The sequence below is a fragment of the Petromyzon marinus genome, chromosome 63 (assembly GCF_048934315.1).
Source record: "Petromyzon marinus isolate PM22_M1 ecotype Great Lakes invasive population chromosome 63, UKy_Petmar_22M1.pri1.0, whole genome shotgun sequence".
Taxonomy (NCBI): Eukaryota; Metazoa; Chordata; class Hyperoartia; order Petromyzontiformes; family Petromyzontidae; genus Petromyzon; species Petromyzon marinus.
In genome coordinates this window covers 8,177,087-8,199,587 of record NC_133729.1, presented here as the reverse complement: position 1 = coordinate 8,199,587, position 22,501 = coordinate 8,177,087, and the positions used below count along the sequence as shown (strand labels likewise).

Genomic DNA, 22,501 nt, shown 5'->3' with positions numbered 1-22,501 from the left:
CACGAGTGATAGCTCAACGAAGTGGGCTTATCATCAATCACGGGGACATTTATAGCAGCAGACAAATCCTCTAAACGCGGGATGTTGATTCTAAATGGGGGGGGGGGGGTGGGAAACCGGAGGACTCGGAGAAAAATCCACGCGACCACGGAGAGAGAGAGAGACGCAGACTCCTAATACACAGCAGGCATCATGGTCGGGATCGAACTCACGACCTCCTGTATACCAGGCGAGGTAGTTAACATCTCCCAGCCATGGTGATGTTGATGATGAGAGAGAGACGCAAACTCCAAATATACAGCAGGAGTCAGGGTCGGGATCGAACTCACGACCTCCTGTATACCAGGCGAGGTAGTTAACATCTCCTAACCACCGTGGCACCACCCCCCCCCCCCCCCCGGTTAACGCCATCAGCTTCCTCAGTGCCGTCACTTCTAACGTCACTTGCTAAAATCATCGTCGGCATCGACGTTTTTCTGTTTCTTTAATCTTTAGCCAGGCGAGATCTCGAGACCAGGATGAGTAGAGTCGTCATTCCAAATTCCGGAGAGCAACGTGATACTCGTCAACGTGATACTCTTCAACGTGATACTCTTCAACGTGATACTCTTCAACGTGATACTCTTCAACGTGATACTCGTCAACGTGATAACTCGTCAACGTGATAACTCGTCAACGTGATACTCTTCAACGTGATACTCTTCAACGTGATAACTCTTCAACGTGATAACTCTTCAACGTGATAACTCTTCAACGTGATAACTCTTCAACGTGATACTCGTCAACGGCATCGCCAGCAGAATCTCAGCAATAACTTGGAACAACAGACCCCGGGAGTCGAACCCAGGTTCTGCGTCTCTTGACCACGGGAAGACGCCCAGACCGTCTCCTGAGACCTATCGTGTATGCTCCATGACATCCCCCGTGTAGCCTGTAACAGACTGCTGGGGCAAGTGCTGTTAGCGAGCACCTATTGAAGGCCATAAACGGCACACGAGGGGGTGGGTGGCGAGCACCAACGCCCGGCCGCCTTTGTCTCCCCAGTGGCGATGTTTACACATCGCACCAGGCATTCATTTGAGGCCGAGTCGACCTAGGGGAGGCTCGGGACAGGCTCAGATGATCGTCAACGGAGTTGGCCCCCATGACGCACGTACACAACCAGCCGGCTCGGTCTGCAAACTATTTATTGTACCCCCCTCCCCCCCCCCCCCCCAGGCTCCTGCTGCTCCTGCTGCCCCGCCGGCTGCCCCAAGTGCGGCGAGGGCTGCGTGTGCAAGGGCTGCACGGGCGGCAGCTGCTCGTGTTGCACCTGAAACGGGCAGGGCAGGTGAGGCCTCGCAGCGGATGCGTTCACACGCACATCACTCGGGGTTGGGGCAGCGGGGAGAGGGGCGGGGGAGGTCGTGGGGGGGGGGGCAAAGCCCTTGCAGGACCGCACTTTTTTTGTGTACCATGTTAATGTCTGTGTGTCCTGTGTGTGTGTCCTGTCTGTGTGTGTCCTGTGCGTGTTGTTTTTTCAGCATGGGAAGAGGAGCCCTTCTGCTCCGCGCCGATTGTCATCGCCCGGCGCGCGGAGCCGAGACGGCAACGTTCCCCTCCCTGGTCCTGACCGGAGCAACAAACTCACGCCAACTCGTGGCGTCTCTAACTTTGCATAATCCGCTCATGTCCGTTTGTTTTTATTAAGATCCGTGTGTGACAACGTCTTGCGTGTTTTACTCTGCCCCCCCTCCCCTTCTTTGTTAATAAACCGCCTCTCTTGATCTCTTAAACGTGTGGTTTGAGCACTTTCTGACTCGGTGTGTGTGGTTTGAGTCGCGGATTTCACTCGGCTCCGGCTTGCACGTCGGTACGGTGAACTTCTTTCGCACCGTACGTAGACAACCGTGCTAATCGGAGGTGCAGTATCGAGTCTATGGGCAGTGTTAGTCAATGTGTGTTGAACTTCTTTTGTGGACGGGTCACTTCTGAAAAAGAATTATAGAGATCAGTGGGCCTTGTTTATAAGAATGCACTGTTTTGCTGCACAGCAGCGCCCTGACTTGAGACTAACGGGCCTTGTCGCGGCTTGCTAGATTGAAAACCCATTTCTTTAGAACTGTTTTTGTGGTTTGGTTTGTTCTTCCAAATCTCTAAAGCATGGTTTGGCTGCGTACGATGCGAAAGTTCAACATAACTCATCCACTCAACCATTCACTCATCCACCCAGCCACTCAACCACTCACTCATCCACCCAGCCACTCAACCACTCACTCAACCACCAAGCCACTTGCTCATCCACCCACACATCCCGCACCTCTGATTAGTACGGTTGGATATGCACAATGCGAAAGAAGTTCAACACTCATCCACCCAGCCACTCAACCACTCATTGACCCAACCACTCCCTCATCCACTGGCTCAGCATATTTGGCCACTGCAATTAATTTCCAAGTGATGATATGAGCCACTTCATGGCGCTATGATTTGTGATGGCCACGTCGCTTCTGAAAAAGAGCGATGCAGCTCTGTGGGGGGCCTATACACAGATAAAATAAAAATTGTAAAAATAAAAAAAAGACTCATCCCGATCTTCCGAGGTCTCGCACCTGGTCACACAAACGTGAGACTGCGTGTCTTGTGTCAGGGAATTTGCATCGCAGTCGCTGAAGCATGGCACATGCAACACTTTTATTTAAGACGCTCAAACCCGGCGTCCGAGCCGCGACCGCCGAGAGCCTGAGTTCAGATCCAGGTGTTGAACTGAGGGGGGAGGGGGGTCGCCTGGGGGGGGGGGTATTTTCCCTTTGAGCGTAGCGGAGCCAAGCCTCCGTGGTGGTGGTGCTGGTGGTGCTGGTGGGTGGTCCTGGTGGGTGGTGGGTGGTCCTGGTGCTGGTGGTGCTGGTGGTGCTGGTGGGTGGTGCTGGTGGTGCTGGTGGCCGTGTCGCGTCCCTCTTGCTGCACGCCGTTATGAGCGCTGCTCATTTTTAAATTCATCTTGCGTCGTTATTTTCCTTGGCGAAACCTGTTTGATACTAGCCCTAGATTACCACAAACGAAGATACGTCTAAACGAAGTTCTGACAAAACTAAGATGACGCTAAGATACGACTAAACGAAGATCTCGGCCAGAAACTTCCAACCAAGACAACGTCGTCAACTTCGAGCACTCCGCTCTAGCAGCCACTATCAGGGGTCACGATTCAATATTGAGGGAGCTCAACGTAGCAATGGGCCTCATTACCCTCGCTTCAGACTTCGGGGCATCACGGTGGCTAGGAGATGTTAACTACCTCGCCTGGTATACAGGAGGTCGTGGGTTCAATCCCAACCCTGACGATGCCTGCTGCTGTATATTTGGAGTTTCCATGTTTCTCTCTCCCCGTGGTCGAATGGATTTTTCTACGGTTTTTCCCCTTCACATTTAGAATCAACATCACGCGTTGGGAGTATTAGGCCGCTACAAATTTTCACGCGACAAGCCACTTTCGTTGAGCTATCATTTTGCGACAGCCAGGTCGCTTCTGAAAAAGAGATCCATAGCTCAGTGGGGCCTTAACAGGTCTAAATAAACATTTCCACGAACGTTAATCAAAAACAAAACACTCACGGCAGTCCTGCCTAATCATCCGAGCCTTATTAAGGCTGCCAAACACTTTCGCGTAAATAATCCCGGAGCCGTGGCGCCTCGCTCCCGCAGGGCACGTGGCGTGATCGCGAACTCTGAACTCCGCGCGCGGCTGTCCTCCGTCCCGTGACCTCATCAGTCCTCGAGTTCGGGGAGCTCGCTAAAGTCGGCCTCGGGGTCAGGAGCTCCGTCGTAGGTCCACGCGGTGGGCACGGTGGGCACGGTGGGTGGTGTCGGTGCTGTGGGCGGTGTGGGTGGTGTGGGTGGTGTGGGCGCGGTGGGTGGTGTCGGTGCAGTGGGCACGGTGGGCGCTGTGGACGCTGTGGGCGCTGTGGGCACGGTGGGCACGGTGGGCACGGTGGGCCCCTCGGATGCCTCGGGGGCCGCGTCGCCGTTCTCCTCCCCAAACTCGCGCTCCCACTCAGAGTCGTAGTCGTCGTCGGAGAGGCCCAGGCTCTCTTCGTCGTCCCTCTCACCGTCGTCGTCGTCCCTCTCACCGTCGCCGTCGTTACGGCGGTCGCGCTCCCTCTCACCGTCCGCGTTCCCCCAGGCCGGCGCCGCCGGTTCCCGGGCCGGCTCACCACCCGGTTTCACGATGTCCTGCAGAGAGGAGGAGACGCGAGCGAGGTCTATCCACTGCTGGATGAAAATCAATACGATAGTGGCGACGTCTCTACCCTGCCGTGTGTCCTCTAACCCCACGCGCTCCCTCTCCCCGTCTCTCGGTGCTTCTCCGCGCACCGCTCATCGACAACTCGTCAACGTCCGCCTCTCCGTTCCGTGTTGAGCGAGGCGGGCGATTCGAGCGGCGGGCGACCCGTGTCACGAATACATCACGGGACAAGGCTCCCGTTTTACCACCAATAAAGCAACGTTCACGTCCATCGGCCTGCCCCGTAAACACGCATAGTTGCGCACCGACGTCACGTGCTTACAAGGCCACCGACCTTTGGGACACCGCTGGACTTACGGCGGCGTTCGCTCGGGAGCCTCCACGTGTCTCGCCCTTCGCTCCGGTCGCGGGGAGAGGCTAAAAGAAATGACTCCAAGAGGCTTTGTTCGTTTCGGAATGAACAGAGGCGCTTTGCCGGAACCCGCGCATCGCACGATCACACGCAAGTGGAAACCTCTTAGCCCACAGAGGACCACAGAGCTTGGGGCAACCGTTGGTAGCAACGGCCCGCCACAGCGGTTATGATGCCGGTAGCAGCGATGATGCCGATGACGCCGACGGCGATTGCGGCCACCTACCACCTGCGTCCGACTGTACGGTTGCTCCGCCCCCGCGGCGCTCTGATTGGCGGACGGGTGCTCCAGGTTGGCCCAGTGGTAGGCCTCGGCCTTGCGAAGAGTCACCTCCACCTTGGTGGGGGCCATTCCCATCGTGCAGTGCTCCATGTCAACCGTCTGCGGCGGGAGGGCGACAAAATGAGGCCCGGCAACGACGGTCTTCGGATCTCGGAAGACAAGCAGAGCAGCCACATCACCCCCCTTGCTGACAGACTCACGTTATGGGATAGCTGCCACTGGGGGTGCCCCTAGGCCAGACCACACAGCAACATCGCCCCCTGCTGTGAGACTACTGCACGGGGACAGCTGCCACTGGGGGTGCCCCGAGGCCAGACCACACAGCAACATCGCCCCCTGCTGTGAGACTACTGCACGGGGACAGCTGCCACTGGGGGTGCCCCTAGGCCAGACCACAAAGCCACATCGCCCTCTGCTGTGAGACTACTGCACGGGGACAGCTGCCACTGGGGGTGCCCCTAGGCCAGACCACACAGCAACATCGCCCCCTGCTGTGAGACTACTGCACGGGGACAGCTGCCACTGTGGGTGCCCCTAGGCCAGCCTGCAGGCCGTGTGGGTGAAGCACCGTGGTCGCCCTCCAGTGCTTCGTGTCAAGTGGGGAGAACGTACCCCATAGAGCTGGAACCTCCTCACAAACTTCTTGCCTTCGTCAAACACCAACGTCACCTCAAGCTGCCAGACAGAAGCAGACAGACCCCAAACGCCACCATCACCTCAGGCTGACAAACGCAAAACTGGGACATCTGAAAAGTGCACAAAGCAGCTTTGTTTCAGTATCTCTCTCCGTCTCACTGTGTGCGTCTCTCTCACTGCGTCCGTGTCTCTGTGCATCTCTCTCCATGTCTCTCTCCGTGTCTCTCTCTGTGTCTCTCTTCATGTCTCTTTCCGCATGTGCGTGTCTCTCTCCGTATCTCTCTCCCCGTGTCTCTCTCCGTGACTCTCTCCGTATCTCTCTCCCCGTGTCTCACTCTCCGTGTCTCTCTCTCCGTGTCTCTCTCTCCGTGTCTCTCCCCGTGACTCTCCCCGTGACTCTCTCCGTGACTCTCTCCGTATCTCTCTCCCCGTGTCTCTCTCCGTGACTCTCTCCGTATCTCTCTCCCCATGTCTCTCTCTCCGTGTCTCTCTCTCCGTGTCTCTCTCTCCGTGTCTCTCTCTCCGTATCTCTCTCCCCGTGTCTCTCTCTCCGTGTCTCTCTCTCCGTGTCTCTCTCTCCGTGACTCTCTCCGTGTCTCTCTCCGTGTCTCTCTCCGTGTCTCTCCCCGTATCTCTCTCTACGTGTCTCTCCCTCCGTGTCTCTCTCCCCGTGTCTCTCCCCGTGTCTCTCCCCGTGTCTCTCCCCACGTCTCTCCCCGTGTCTCTGCGCGTATCTCTCCCCGTGTCTCTCTCCGTGTCTCTGCGCGTGTCCCTGTGTGTGTGCGTCACCGTGGTGGGGTTGGCGTGTGCGCTGGAGAGAAGGGGCTGAGCGTCGCGTGCGTAGATGCTCAGCACCACGTCGCGAGCCGTCTGGTGCCAATCGAAACGGCACTCAGCAGACCGCTTCTCCTGCACGCGGCGTTACACACACACACAGACAGCATTACACACACACATAGCGTTACACACACACAGACACAGCGTTACACACACACATAGCATTACACACACACACAGACAGCATTACACACACGCGCACAGCGTTACACACACACATAGCGTTACACACACACAGACACAGCGTTACACACACACATAGCATTACACACACACACAGACAGCATTACACACACGCGCACAGCGTTACACACACACATAGCGTTACACACACACAGACACAGCGTTACACACACACATAGCATTACACACACACACAGACAGCATTACACACACGCGCACAGCGTTACACACACACATAGCGTTACACACACACAGACACAGCGTTACACACACACATAGCATTACACACACACACAGACAGCATTACACACACGCGCACAGCGTTACACACACACATAGCGTTACACACACACAGACACAGCGTTACACACACACATAGCATTACACACACACACAGACAGCATTACACACACGCGCACAGCGTTACACACACACATAGCGTTACACACACACAGACACAGCGTTACACACACACATAGCATTACACACACACACAGACAGCATTACACACACGCGCACAGCGTTACACACACACATAGCGTTACACACACACAGACACAGCGTTACACACACACATAGCATTACACACACACACAGACAGCATTACACACACGCGCACAGCGTTACACACACACATAGCGTTACACACACACAGACACAGCGTTACACACACACATAGCATTACACACACACACAGACAGCATTACACACACGCGCACAGCGTTACACACACACAGACACAGCGTTACACACACACATAGCGTTACACACACACACAGACAGCGTTACACACACGCACAGACAGCATTACACACACACAGACACAGCGTTACACACACACATAGCGTTACACACACACAGACACGGCGTTACACACACACATAGCGTTACACACACACATAGCGTTACACACACACATAGCGTTACACACACACAAACACAGCGTTACACACACACAAACACAGCGTTACACACACACATAGCGTTACACACACACACAGACAGCATTACACACACGCGCACAGCGTTACACACACACAGACACAGCGTTACACACACACATAGCGTTACACACACACAGACACGGCGTTACACACACACATAGCGTTACACACACACATAGCGTTACACACACACACAGACAGCATTACACACACGCGCACAGCGTTACACACACACAGACACAGCGTTACACACACACAGACACAGCGTTACACACACACAGACAGAGACAGCGTTACACACACACATAGCGTTACACACACACACAGACAGCGTTACACACACGCACAGACAGCATTACACACACACAGACACAGCGTTACACACACACATAGCGTTACACACACACAGACACGGCGTTACACACACACATAGCGTTACACACACACAAACACAGCGTTACACACACACAAACACAGCGTTACACACACACATAGCGTTACACACACACACAGACAGCATTACACACACGCGCACAGCGTTACACACACACAGACACAGCGTTACACACACACAGACAGAGACAGCGTTACACACACACATAGCGTTACACACACACATAGCGTTACACACACACACAGACAGCGTTACACACACGCACAGACAGCATTACACACACACAGACACAGCGTTACACACACACATAGCGTTACACACACACAGACACGGCGTTACACACACACATAGCGTTACACACACACATAGCGTTACACACACACAAACACAGCGTTACACACACACAAACACAGCGTTACACACACACATAGCGTTACACACACACACAGACAGCATTACACACACGCGCACAGCGTTACACACACACAGACACAGCGTTACACACACACATGGCGTTACACACACACAGACACGGCGTTACACACACACATAGCGTTACACACACACATAGCGTTACACACACACATAGCGTTACACACACACACAGACAGCATTACACACACGCGCACAGCGTTACACACACACGCGCACAGCGTTACACACACACAGACACAGCGTTACACACACACAGACAGAGACAGCGTTACACACACACATAGCGTTACACACACACACAGACAGCGTTACACACACGCACAGACAGCATTACACACACACAGACACAGCGTTACACACACACACACATAGCGTTACACACACACACACATAGCGTTACACACACACACGGCGTTACACACACACATAGCGTTACACACACACATAGCGTTACACACACACAAACACAGCGTTACACACACACAAACACAGCGTTACACACACACATAGCGTTACACACACACACAGACAGCATTACACACACGCGCACAGCGTTACACACACACAGACACAGCGTTACACACACACATAGCGTTACACACACACAGACACAGCGTTACACACACACATAGCATTACACACACACACAGACAGCATTACACACACGCGCACAGCGTTACACACACACAGACACAGCGTTACACACACACAGACACAGCGTTACACACACACAGACAGAGACAGCGTTACACACACACATAGCGTTACACACACACACAGACAGCGTTACACACACGCACAGACAGCATTACACACACACAGACACAGCGTTACACACACACATAGCGTTACACACACACAGACACGGCGTTACACACACACATAGCGTTACACACACACATAGCGTTACACACACACAAACACAGCGTTACACACACACAAACACAGCGTTACACACACACATAGCGTTACACACACACACAGACAGCATTACACACACGCGCACAGCGTTACACACACACAGACACAGCGTTACACACACACATAGCGTTACACACACACAGACACAGCGTTACACACACACATAGCATTACACACACACACAGACAGCATTACACACACGCGCACAGCGTTACACACACACAGACACAGCGTTACACACACACAGACAGAGACAGCGTTACACACACACATAGCGTTACACACACACACAGACAGCGTTACACACACGCACAGACAGCATTACACACACACAGACACAGCGTTACACACACACATAGCGTTACACACACAGACACGGCGTTACACACACACATAGCGTTACACACACATAGCGTTACACACACACAAACACAGCGTTACACACACACAAACACAGCGTTACACACACACATAGCGTTACACACACACACAGACAGCATTACACACACGCGCACAGCGTTACACACACACAGACACAGCGTTACACACACACAGACAGAGACAGCGTTACACACACACATAGCGTTACACACACACACAGACAGCGTTACACACACGCACAGACAGCATTACACACACACAGACACAGCGTTACACACACACATAGCGTTACACACACACAGACACGGCGTTACACACACACATAGCGTTACACACACACATAGCGTTACACACACACAAACACAGCGTTACACACACACAAACACAGCGTTACACACACACATAGCGTTACACACACACACAGACAGCATTACACACACGCGCACAGCGTTACACACACACAGACACAGCGTTACACACACACATAGCGTTACACACACACAGACACGGCGTTACACACACACATAGCGTTACACACACACATAGCGTTACACACACACACAGACAGCATTACACACACGCGCACAGCGTTACACACACACGCGCACAGCGTTACACACACACAGACACAGCGTTACACACACACAGACAGAGACAGCGTTACACACACACATAGCGTTACACACACACAGACAGCGTTACACACACGCACAGACAGCATTACACACACACAGACACAGCGTTACACACACACATAGCGTTACACACACACAGACACGGCGTTACACACACACATAGCGTTACACACACACATAGCGTTACACACACACAAACACAGCGTTACACACACACAAACACAGCGTTACACACACACATAGCGTTACACACACACAAACACAGCGTTACACACACACATAGCGTTACACACACACACAGACAGCATTACACACACGCGCACAGCGTTACACACACACAGACACAGCGTTACACACACACATAGCGTTACACACACACAGACACGGCGTTACACACACACATAGCGTTACACACACACATAGCGTTACACACACACACAGACAGCATTACACACACGCGCACAGCGTTACACACACACAGACACAGCGTTACACACACACAGACAGAGACAGCGTTACACACACACATAGCGTTACACACACACACAGACAGCATTACACACACGCGCACAGCGTTACACACACACAGACACAACGTTACACACACACATAGCATTACACACAGACAGACAGAGCATTACACACATACACAGCGTTACACACGCACACAGACACAGCGTTACACACACACAGACAGACAGCGTTACACACATGCACAGCCAGCATTACACACACGCGGACAGCCAGCGTTACACACACACAGCATGTGTGTGTGCATGGGATTGTGCGTGCGCGCATGTGTGTGCAAGTATGAGTTCAAGTGTGTGTGTGTGCGTGTGTGTGTGTGCGTGTGTGAGCGTGTGCGAGCACGTGTGCGAGCGCGTGCGTGCGTGTGTACGAGCGTGTGCGTGTGTGTGCGAGCGTGTGCGTGTGTGTGCGTGTGTGTGCGAGCGTGTGCGTGTGTGTGCGAGTGTGTGCGTGTGAGTGTGTGCGAGCGTGTGCGTGTGTGCGAGAGCGTGTGCGAGCGTGTGTGTGCGTGTGTGCGAGAGCGTGTGCGAGCGTGTGTGTGCGTGTGTGTGCGTGTGTGCGCGTGTGTGTGTGTGCGCGAGCGTGTGCGTGTGTGCGTGTGCGAGCGTGTGAGTGTGTGTGTGTGCGAGCGTGTGAGTATGTGTGTGTGCGAGCGTGTGCGAGCGTGTGTGTGCGTGTGTGCGCGTGTGTGTGTGTGCGCGAGCGTGTGCGTGTGTGCGTGTGCGCGAGCGTGTGCGTGTGTGCGTGTGCGAGCGTGTGAGTGTGTGTGTGTGCGAGCGTGTGAGTATGTGTGTGTGCGAGCGTGTGCGAGCGTGTGAGTATGTGTGTGTGCGAGCGTGTGCGTGTGCGAGCGGGTGCGTGTGTGTGCGAGTGTGTGCGAGTGTGTGAGCGTGTGCGAGCGTGTGTGAGCGTGTGTGTGTGATGCGAGCGTGTGTGAGCGTGTGTGTGCGTGTGTGATGCGAGCGTGTGCGAGCGTGTGCGTGTGCGAGCGTGTGCGGGCGTGTGCGTGTGCGCGCGTGTGAGCGTGTGTGTGTGTGTGTGATGCGAGCGTGTGCGTGTGTGTGTGATGCGAGCGTGTGTGTGTGTGTGTGTCCCACACCTGTGTGGAGTCGGCCCAGCGGTGGCTGCCGTGGCTGCACCCGACTTGTGCCAGGAAGCTGGAGAACTCCGTCGTGCGCCGCTCGCAGCACGACCAGAACTTCATGCTGCACACAGACAAAGGTCCCCCGTGTAGCACCTAACAGACCGCTGGGGCAAGTGCTGTTAGCGACCAAGGCCGGCACGGCGCACGAGGGGGTGGGTGGCCGGCACCACGCCCGCCCAGCCGCCTTTGTCTCCCCAGTGGCGATGTTCACACACCGCACCAGGTACTCATTTCAGGCTGAGTCGACTAAGGGGAGGCCCAGGACCGGTTCAGATAATCGTCACTGGTGTTGGCCACGAGCGGGAATCGAAGCCGGGTCGCCGGGTTTCGTAGCGCTAACTGCTACACTACCGCTCACAAAGGGCGCACACACAGGCATACACACAGAGACACACACACAGAGACACACACACAGAGACACAGACACACACAGAGACACACACACACATAGACACACAGAGCCACACAGAGACACACACAGAGACACACACACATAGACACACACACATAGACACACACACATAGACACACAGACATAGACACACAGACATAGACACACAGACATAGACACACAGAGACACACACATAGACACAGACACATAGAGACACACACATAGACACAGACACACAGAGACACACACATAGACACAGACACACAGAGACACACACACACAGACTCATACACAGACTCACACACATAGACTGGACATCAGTCAAAAAAAGAGCTTTACAGCTCATCGGATTCCTACCGCAGTCTAAATACAGATTCTGATTCTTAAATAAAAATTCTCGGAGCACCGCATGATGATGATGATGATTCTCAGTGTCCGCTCACTCTCGTGAAGAGACGGAGAGAGGACGAATCTGGGGCGCCGCAGTGGCCAGGAGATGTTGACTACCTCGCCTGGTGTACAGGAGGTTGTGGGTTCGATCCCGACCCTGACGCCTACTGCTGTATATTTAGAGTTTGCGTGTCTCTCTCTCATCATCATCACAGTGGCTAAGAGATGTTGACTCCCTCGTCTGGTATACAGAAGTTCGTGGGTTTGATCCCGACCCTGACGCCTACTGCTGTATATTTAGAGTTTGCGTGTCTCTCTCCCCGTGGATTTTTCTCCGGGTGCTCTGGTTTTTCCCTCCGTGTTTAGCATCAACATCACCACGCGTTTAGAGTATTTAGCTGCTATACATTTCCACGTGATGATGATGAGCCCACTTCGTTGACCTATCATTTGCGATAGGCAGGTCGCTTCTGAAGAAGAGCCACAGAGCTCAGTGTGCCTTAGCTGGTAAGATACAAACAGCAGTTTATAGTTTTAGTTTACACTCGGAGAGAGAGAGAGGGGGACACAAATCAGAGGCGCCAGGAGGAACCAAAGACGAGGAGCGGGAAGGCAGCAGCAGCCACATGGGGCGAGTGGTCGGGGTGAGTCGTCGGGGTGAGTGCTCACCCCTCGTGGAAAACCGGCACCCCGGGGTGGTGAATGCACGGCTCCGTGTTGGACGATGCGCCGTCTCTGTACGTCTGCAACAAACGGCAACCCGCGCCATTCATTACAACTCCCTCTCCGAGCGTGCGTGCGTCTGTGGGTGGGGAGTGGTGGCGGAGTAGTTAGCGCGATTCCCACTCACGGCCACCGCAAAAGTGACGATTATCCGTACCGGTCCTGGGCCTCCCCTAGGTCGACTCGGCCTTACATGAGTACCTGGCGCGGTGTGTTAACATCAGCACTGAGGAGACAAAGGCAGCTGGGCGTGGTGCTGACCACCCCCTCATGTGCCGTTCCTACCTTCATAGTCGCTACATTCGCTAGCAGCACTTGCCCCAACAACCTGTTGAAGGCCATACGGGGGATCTTTGTCTCTTGTGCGTGTGTGTAGAGTTAGGGGGGTAACCCCTGCTAGCTCTAGCCCTGGTCGATCTCCAAACACTCGTTATTAATTGGCTGAAAACATACGTAATATATCGTTGAATAGTTAAATATTTATTTTATTATTATTTTATTGTTTCCCTTCTACGTGACTTTACCGAAAGAACCAAGAATATACGTAATACAGTTTAACACGTCGGCTTTCGTCACCAATATTATTCATAATAAAGGTTTTTTTTGGGTTAGATCTCGTAAGTATAAATGCCGGATGTAATTACCAGCGAAACGTCGTACCACTCGGGTTGTAAATGTTGTGGATTTACTCTCCAACACACCGGTGGGCTGAAGTAGTGAACTAATTGGCGCGTTTCGTTTACGTGACAAAACCCTTACTTGCTGTGTCGGGTGGTGGAGGGTCACGACACATTTACACCAACGCAATACAACCCAAAAGCCTTTATTATGAACTACACTATATAGAGGACTGCAGAGCTTTGGCAACTGTCAGGAGCGGCGGCCACTGCCTCCCCGCTCGTCCGTGGTGCCTCCTTCATTTGCAAGAACAACGACGATGATGCTGCCGTGTCTGTACGTACGTACGTACGTGTGTTGAACTTCTTTCGCACCGTACGTAGCCAACCCGCGCTAAATCAAAGGTGCGCCTGAAGGATAACAAACTAAGCACGAAGAGCAGTTCTAAACAAATTACTTCGTCAATCTTAGCGAGTCTGTGGGTCTCTACGAGTCTGTGGGTTTCTGTCTTTGTGCCTATGCGAGTCTGCGGGTGCCAATGTACGTACGCTGCGTTGAAATCCTTTCGCACCGTTATGTAGCCAACCGTGCTAGTCGGGAGGTGTGCAGGAAGGCCAACGACGCTAAACAGAAACATCGGTTCTAAAGAAAAGGAGTTTGTCAATCTAGGTGACGATTTAAAAAGGTGCATAGCTCCAGTGGCTTCCTAAATATCGGAAAGAAGAGCGTTCCAGACGGCCGCAGAAGCGCGTCTGAAAGCGCAGCGCGATGATGATGCGGTGACCGCCTTCTTTGTTCGACGGTTAGAAAAAAGCCGCCGCCGCTGCTGCTGCTGCTGCTGCTGCCGCTGCTGCGAGGGCGAGCGGAGTTCGCGCGACGGTGGTTAATGCCTCCTGACGAGATCATTTGTGGCAAGCGCTTTGTGCGTGCGACGAGCGTTGAACTTGCAACACATTCGCCCGGCAACCGGAATGCAATGCAGCTCGGTGGGCACCTGATGGACCGGAACTAACGTCGTGGATGTTTATTAGTTAAATCACGAATAATAAATAATTAATATTAGTGGCTCACCGCTTTGCAGCCGCCGTTCTTGCAGGACGTTCCGACCTTCACGAGCGTGGCCACGCCACTGTCGCCTACAGAGCGTCAAGGTCAAACTTCAGGCCGATTTGGCGTAATCGAGGGCGGGTGAGTGAATGAATAATTGGGTGAGTTGGTGGGTGAGTGAGTGGGTGAATGTGTGAGTGGGTGAGTGAGTGGGTGGGCGAGTTGGTAATTTAGTGAGTGAGTGGGTGAATGGTTGAGTGAATGACTGAGCGAATGAGTGGGCGAGTTGGTGAATGAGTGGGTGGGTGAGTGAGTGAGTGAGTGATTGAGTGAATGAGTGGGTGAGTTGGTGGGTGAGTGGGTGGGTGGCAGAGTGGGTGAATGAATGAGTGAATAAGTGGGCGAGTTGATGAATGAGTGGGTGAGTGGGTGGGTGAGTGATTGAGTGAATGAGTGGGTGAGTTGGTGAATGAGTGGGTGAATGACCGAGTGAATAAATTGGTGAAAGACTGAGTGAATAAGTGTGTGAGTTGGTGAATGAGTGGGTAAGTTGATGAATGAGTGGCGATTGGGTAAGCGAACGGGTGAGCGAGCGGGTGAGCGAACGGGTGAATGGGCATATGAAGATGGTGAGCGAGATGGTGGGCGAGTGGGTAAATGGCGGAGTGGGCTGATGAGCGAGCGAGCGAGTTGAGTTCAGGTCGAGTTTCTTTAACCAGGCGAGAGAACGCAAGAAGGGACCATCACGAGAGTCTCGTTTGTGTAGTGGCCACGATCGCCACTACTCATAGCCGGCAGTACCAGCTCAGGCCAGTAGAGAGCAGAAGGGAGGCCGGACCTGCCCAAGAGTGATGATGGGCAGTTGGCCCTCCGGCAATCCCTGGGGGGAGCATCGGGACCAACGGTTGGGACCTCAGCCCCCCGGAAGGGGGCTGGGAGATGAGGTCATTCTCCAGGGCCTTCGAGAAGGTTCTATAATGGAGGCGTGGCCAGGGGCGGAGTGAGCCGGGACCCGGTATATAAGGCAGGGCCCTGAACGGCTGGGCTCAGTGTCGTCCGGCTGAAGACTGAAGATCGACCTGGAGCCCTGAAGAGAGAATAGCCCTGTGGGCAAAGCCGAACCCCCTGGCTAGGGTGAGGCTTGAGCTGTACCAGTCAAGCTCCGAGCTTATAACCAGCGAAGGCTTGAGAGAAGACTCAAGCCCCCGGCAGTGTAGGCGCAGTGATAGCCGAAGAGGCGAGCGAGCCGGCTACGTAGGACATCGGGTGGAAGGGGCCGTTACCACTTTGAATTGTAGTTTCATAAGTTGTAATAAACGTGCTGCCTCAAGCAAGCTTCCTCCAGTTGATTACCCACTACATTCGCATGGGTGACCCCTGGGGGAGGTGGGGCCACCAAAATGATGAGATGCAAAACAAATAGAGAAGCAGAGCAAGGAAACGCGCAGCAGTGGGCACGAACACCCGACTGCGTCGTCCCGCGTCAAGCCGGGAGATGCCGCACCAACACGATTTCCCGGCAGTGCGAGCCGGCGCTTGGATCGTGCAGAAAAAAAAGGCCCTAACCCTTCCTGGCAATAACAAAGGAGGTCTTAAGATGTTCAAACGCCGACTGGATGCCCTTGGCAAGGCATCATCAAGTCCCCCACCCCCCCCCCCCCCCCACCGTGAGCGTCAGCCCGTGACCCCGTGACCCCGTGACCCCGGCCTCACCGTTGGTGGCGTGGGCCGCAGCGGCGCGAGCGTCGCCGGCCTCCTGCAGCGCCCGCCGCAGGGACGCGGAGACGGCGACGGGGAGGGCGCTGAGAGGGGCGTCCCCGCTGCGCGCACGGACAAACGTTCCCCCCCCATCCCACGTGTTAGGCCACCGCGGGGGGTCGTCGGGGCGAGTGCCGTGCTGCGAGGGAGCGTCTACCAAGGTGCCGGGCACAGCCCGTCCGTCCATCCGTCCGCCCGCCTTTGCGTCCCGCTCCAAGCACTAATTTACGGCTGGGTCGACCTAGGGGAGGCCCAGGACCACTCTGGATAGGCATGGAGACTCCTCCCGCAACCATCCCACGACTCATGGGGGAGTCGAGTGGGGGGGGGGGGGGGCTGGAGAATTTGATGGAATAAAATACCCGCACCACACATCTCGGGCGCACAAAGATAAAGATCCCCCGTGTAGCCTTAGCAGACTGTTGGGGCAAGTGCTGTTAGCGAGCAGCACCTGTGAAGGCCGGAACAGCACACGAGGGGGTGGGTGGCTAGTGCCACCGCCTGGCCGCCTTTGTCTCCCCAGTGGCGATGTTTACACACCGCACCAGCTACTCTTGTGAGACCGAGTCGACCTAGGGCAGGCCCAGGACCAGGGTCGCCGGGTCACCGGTGATCGCAGCGTAGCGCTAAACGCTGCGCTACCGCTCCCGCGCACAACAGCAGCAGCAACAGCCGCCACCGCCGTTCGCCACTCAGCGGCGGTGACGTCACCGCGGGCGCTTGTGCCAGGAGAGGTGTACCCTGGGGCAATGACAAAGATAAACCTCCACCCACCCACACGCACAACGGTAACAACAACGCTAATAACAACAACATCAACGGTAACAACATCAACGGTAACATCAATGGTAACAACAACAACAACGACCAGGACCCTCGATGTTAGCGCTGACGTCCGGGCATCCAGTTGGATTCATCCACAGATTTCTGGGCTCCTTGGGCCACTTGGACATCCGTGGAAAATCCGATGAGCTTTAAAGCACATCGGATTCCCCCAGCATTCATACACATTCTGATCCTGGGGCCTACTTTGGGGTTTCCTTGAGCCACTAGAGGCGCTACACCCGTGCTAGTTCTGCAGGTTCCCCCCACCACCACCACCCACGTGGGCGAGATGTTAACTACCTCGCCTCGATCCCGGACCCTGACGCCTGCTGCTGTATATTTGGAGTCTACGTGTCTCTCTTTCTTTCTCTCATCATCACCACCACGGTGGATAGGAGATGTTAACGACCTCGCCTGGTGTACAAGGAGGTTGTGGTTCAATCCCGACCCCGGCGCCTGCTGCTGCTGCTGTGTATTTGGAGTTTGCAGCGTCTCTCTCTGTCTCTCATCATCACCACCACGGTGGATAGGAGATGTTAACTACCTCGCCTGCTGCTACTGCTGCTACTGCTGCTGTATATTTGGAGTTTGTGTCTCTCTCTCTCTCTCCGTGGTACCGTGTGGATTTGTCTCTGGGTCCTCCTTTTTTTCTCCCCTTCACATTTAGAATCAACGTCAGCGCGCGTTTTAGAGGCTGCTGCCCTAAATTCCACGTGATGATGATGATGATGACAAGCCGCCACTTTCGTTGAGCTGCTACCATTTGTGATGGCCAGGTCGCTTCTGACAAAAGGGTTACACACAGATCAGTGGGCCTTGACCTGGCAGAGCTGTGTAACAGCAACGTTAAATCGGTGCTGTTGTTGTACGCCTCGGAGAGTTGTCGCGTCGTCAAGCGCGACACGACAGAGGGTACGCGAGTCGTTCCGTAACAGACGCCTCGGGAGAATCTGCAGCTGCATCTTCTGGCCAAGCAAAATCCACGACACCGGACCGCACAAGACGACCTGGTTCGTCATAATATCACGCGACACTCAGGACAGCTCCGACACGTTCTCGGGAATGGACCAGGGGCGTCCCGGACACCCCCAAGATGAACATCGCCGGGCAAAAGGAAACTCTGGGAGAGCCGTGGCCACTCGGCGCCAGACCGTGAAGGAGGAGCCGGTGGTAGCGGCGGTCGACCTCTGTTGGGACGAGGCTCCCCATGTTGCCAAGGGTAAGGCCGCAAAGAGGGAAACTCATTGCGGCCTCGCGTCCTGCGGGCGATGAAGGGGATTGAAACCAAGCGAACGAACCTGGGGCGGGGGGCCTTGTTCTTGGCCGGAGGGGGGCCGCGGAAAATCAGCTCCTTCCTCGGGGCGGGCATCGACGTCGACTCGGCGGACTCTCCGCCCCGCCCGGTCACCTCCGCTCCGTCCCTCGCCGCCTCCTCCTCCTCCTTAGCCTCCTCCACCGGCTTCTCCGAGCTGTGGCGGCCGCGCGTACAGCCCTGGTGGAGACGCGGCGATCGCCATCGTTATCGTCGTCGTCGTTGTCACGATTGTCATTATCATCATCATCGTCATTATCATCATCATAGTCACCTTCATCACCACCATCATCATTATAAGCATAGCTGTTAGTTGCTCTCATCATCATCATCGTTATTACCGTCACCATCATTGTCGTCATCATTGTCATCGTCGTCGTCGCCATCGTCATCGTCGTCATCTTGGACCGAGTAAAGCAACATCGGATTCAATTCATTTGCTCGACAGTGGGCTGTGTGTGACACGGCCACTGTGAACCCGCTGAGATTCACGACACCCAGACCCAGGGGATCGAAAACCCCAGGGGAGCTCGGCGGCCCTGACTCGGCGGCCCTGGCTCGGCGGCCCTGAATCGGCAGCCCTGAATCGGCAGCCCTGAATCGGCGGCCCTGAATCGGCGGCTCTGGCTCGGCGGCCTCGACACGGCCACTGTGAACCCCGCGGGTGTCCGCGACGATGCTCCGGGGACTCACGGGGATGCCGAGGAACTCGGAGAAGTCGCAGGTTCTCTTCTTGCAGCACGACCAGCCCTGACACACACACAGCGGCGGCAGCAGCAGCAGCAGCATCAGTGACATCAGCAGTGACATCAGCATCAGCATCATCATCATCAGTGACATCAGCAGCAACATCATCAGTGACATCAGCAGCAGCATCATCAGTAACATCGGCAGCAGCATCAGCAGCAGCATCAGCAGCATTAGCAGCAGCATCATCAGTGACATCAGCAGCAGCATCACCAGTGACATCAGCAGCAACATCATCAGTGACATCAGCAGCAGCATCATCAGTGGCAGCTGCAGCGGCAGCATCAGCAGCATCAGCGGCAGCAGCATCGGCGGCAGCTGCAGCGGCAATGGTCTTGGAACAACCTCGTTTCCTCCCTTAAAATCGTAAATCTTCCTTCACGAAAAAAATATGTCCCGAAGCAGAAGATGAATGAGGTCGCAAATGTGATTTGTAACTTTCATCCTTACGTGTATCGACAGTTTCATTGTAATGTGCAATCCCTATTGTTGTTGTCTTGGTGTGGTCTGGGACTCTTCTTGCTGTTGTTTTGCTGCCTTGCCCAAGCTTGGGAATTGGTGTGCTTGTGCAATTTGAAGTTATATTTATTATTAGCCATTTGTTTACCTTTCCTATACTCTGCACTCCTATCGTGTTGTCTGTGTTGTTTGTTGTTGTTGTTGTAGTAACTTTCTGACCTCGTGCCCCCATTACTGTCACATCTGTGACAAAAATATCTTCATGGATCATCGTATATTTCCAGAATACATATTTTAATTCTCATACACTGCTGGATGAAGGCCTCCCTCCATCTCTGCGGGCCTCGTCACAACCACCACCACCACCACCCTCACACCGGTCGAAATGCCCAAGTCGCTGCACGTGGTCGACAGGCGTGTGAGCGTGAGTGAGTGTGTAGCGGTGCGGAGCGGCCGGTGCCGAACGAACGGGCGAACGAGCGAGAGAACGAGGGAGAGAACGATTGGGAGGGCAGTACCTTCAAGGCGTCGTGGAAGATGGCTCTGCCGGGGTGGTACGAGCACGCACCTGGGAACAGGGACACACGGGCGCGCACAGGTGAGGTCTCTGGACCAACGTCACACGGCGTCTCCTTTAGCCACATGAGGCTCTTTCGAAGGGGCGTAACGTAGAACGCGCTATCGCAGTAGCAGCAAAGAATGATGAATGTCTCCCGTGCTGTGCCGAAAACCGTCAATATATACACACTTATAGATATATACACACATGGCTCTTTGCAGACCTCATGGGTACCTTTTGGCTCATGGTCTGTGATAGGTTGGCCACCCCTGGTGCATAGTGTGTGTGTGAATACTGTACGTGCATCCATCACCAACAAACTGCACACAGTTCACTCACACACTCATCCAATTCGCTCTCACTCACTCACTAAATCATCATTCAGTCACTCACCCAATCGTTCAATCACTCATCCAGTCACTTACCCACCGCCACTCACCAACTCACCCAGTTACCGGCCAACTCACCCACCCGTCCACTCACTCACTCACACAGCCACTCGTCTACTTACCGGCCAACTCGCTCACCCGTCCACTCACTCACCCACTCATCCAACTCGCTCTCACTCATTCACTAAATAATCATTCAGAGTCACTCACCCAATCGTTCAATCACTCATCCATTCGCTTACCCACCCCCACTCACTCATCCACTCACCAACTCACCCACTTGCTGGCCAACTCACCCACCCGTCCACTCACTCACCCACTCAGCCACTCGCGCACTTACCGGCCAACTCGCCCACCCGTCCACTCACTCACCCACCCAGCCACTCGTCCACTTACCGGCCAACTCGCCCACCCGTCCACTCACTCACCCACTCGCCCACTTACTGGCCAACTCGTCCACCCGTCCACTCACTTGTACACCCACTCATGGACCCATTTACCCGCTCGCTCGCTCACCCTCTCCATTCTCTGATGGTTCAAACGTCTTTCCGCAGCCCCTGTTGTAGCACTGGGACGCCATGGAGAGAAGCTGCTGATCTCACCCACGCCACCGAACTTGAGCAAACTCCACCAGACTCCAGCAGACTCCAGCGAACTCTACCAAACTCCAGCAAACTCCACCAGACTCTACCGAACTTGAGCAAACTCCACCAAACTCCAGAAAACTCCAGCGAACTCCAGCAGACTCCAGCAGACTCCAGCAAACTCCACCGAACTCCAGCGAACTCCACCAGACTCCAGCGAACTCCACCAGACTCCAGCAAACTCCAGCAAACTCCACCAGACTCCACCAGACTCCAGCGAACTCCAGCAAACTCCACAAGACACCGTGGGTTTGCGATGACCTGTCCATGATATCGACAAAAAAAACCACGCACAGCATGAGTGAGCGAGTGATTTGGTGAGCAGCGGGTGAGTGATCTCGTTACGAGTGAGCGAGTGAGTTGGTGAGCAATGGGTGAGTGACCTCGTTACGAGTGAGCGAGTGAGTTGGTGAGCAGCGGGTGAGTGACCTCGTTACGAGTGAGCGAGTGAGTTGGTGAGCAGCGGGTGAGTGACCTCGTTACGAGTGAGCGAGCGAGCTGGTGAACAGCGGGTGAGTGACCTCGTTACGAGCGAGCAAGTGAGTTGGTGAGCAGCGGGTGAGTGACCTGGTTACGAGCGAGCTGGTGAACAGCGGGTGAGCGAGCAAGCTGGTGAACAGCGGTAGGCAGTGGACGGAGGAGCGTGTGGCTCTCCGTGCGAGCACTGCTGCTCTATATAAGGG

At 54.6% G+C, this 22,501-nt stretch overlaps 1 protein-coding gene across 1 annotated transcript; it reads right to left on the bottom strand.

Moving 5' to 3' along the window:
* Nucleotides 1–2,654: 2,654 nt before the first annotated feature.
* Nucleotides 2,655–22,479, bottom strand: LOC116956068 (cysteine and histidine-rich domain-containing protein 1-like). The gene is made up of 13 exons (XM_076053958.1): nt 22,386–22,479; nt 21,691–22,079; nt 20,745–20,794; nt 19,714–19,770; nt 19,007–19,200; nt 16,839–16,945; nt 15,150–15,214; nt 13,407–13,480; nt 11,911–12,016; nt 6,343–6,462; nt 5,530–5,592; nt 4,861–5,016; nt 2,655–4,209 (listed from the first exon to the last, which is right to left on the bottom strand). Exons 2-13 carry the CDS (start codon nt 21,752–21,754, stop codon nt 3,745–3,747), a joined length of 1,521 nt encoding a protein of 506 aa, XP_075910073.1. The 5' UTR covers nt 21,755–22,079; nt 22,386–22,479; the 3' UTR covers nt 2,655–3,744.
* Nucleotides 22,480–22,501: the final 22 nt, after the last annotated feature.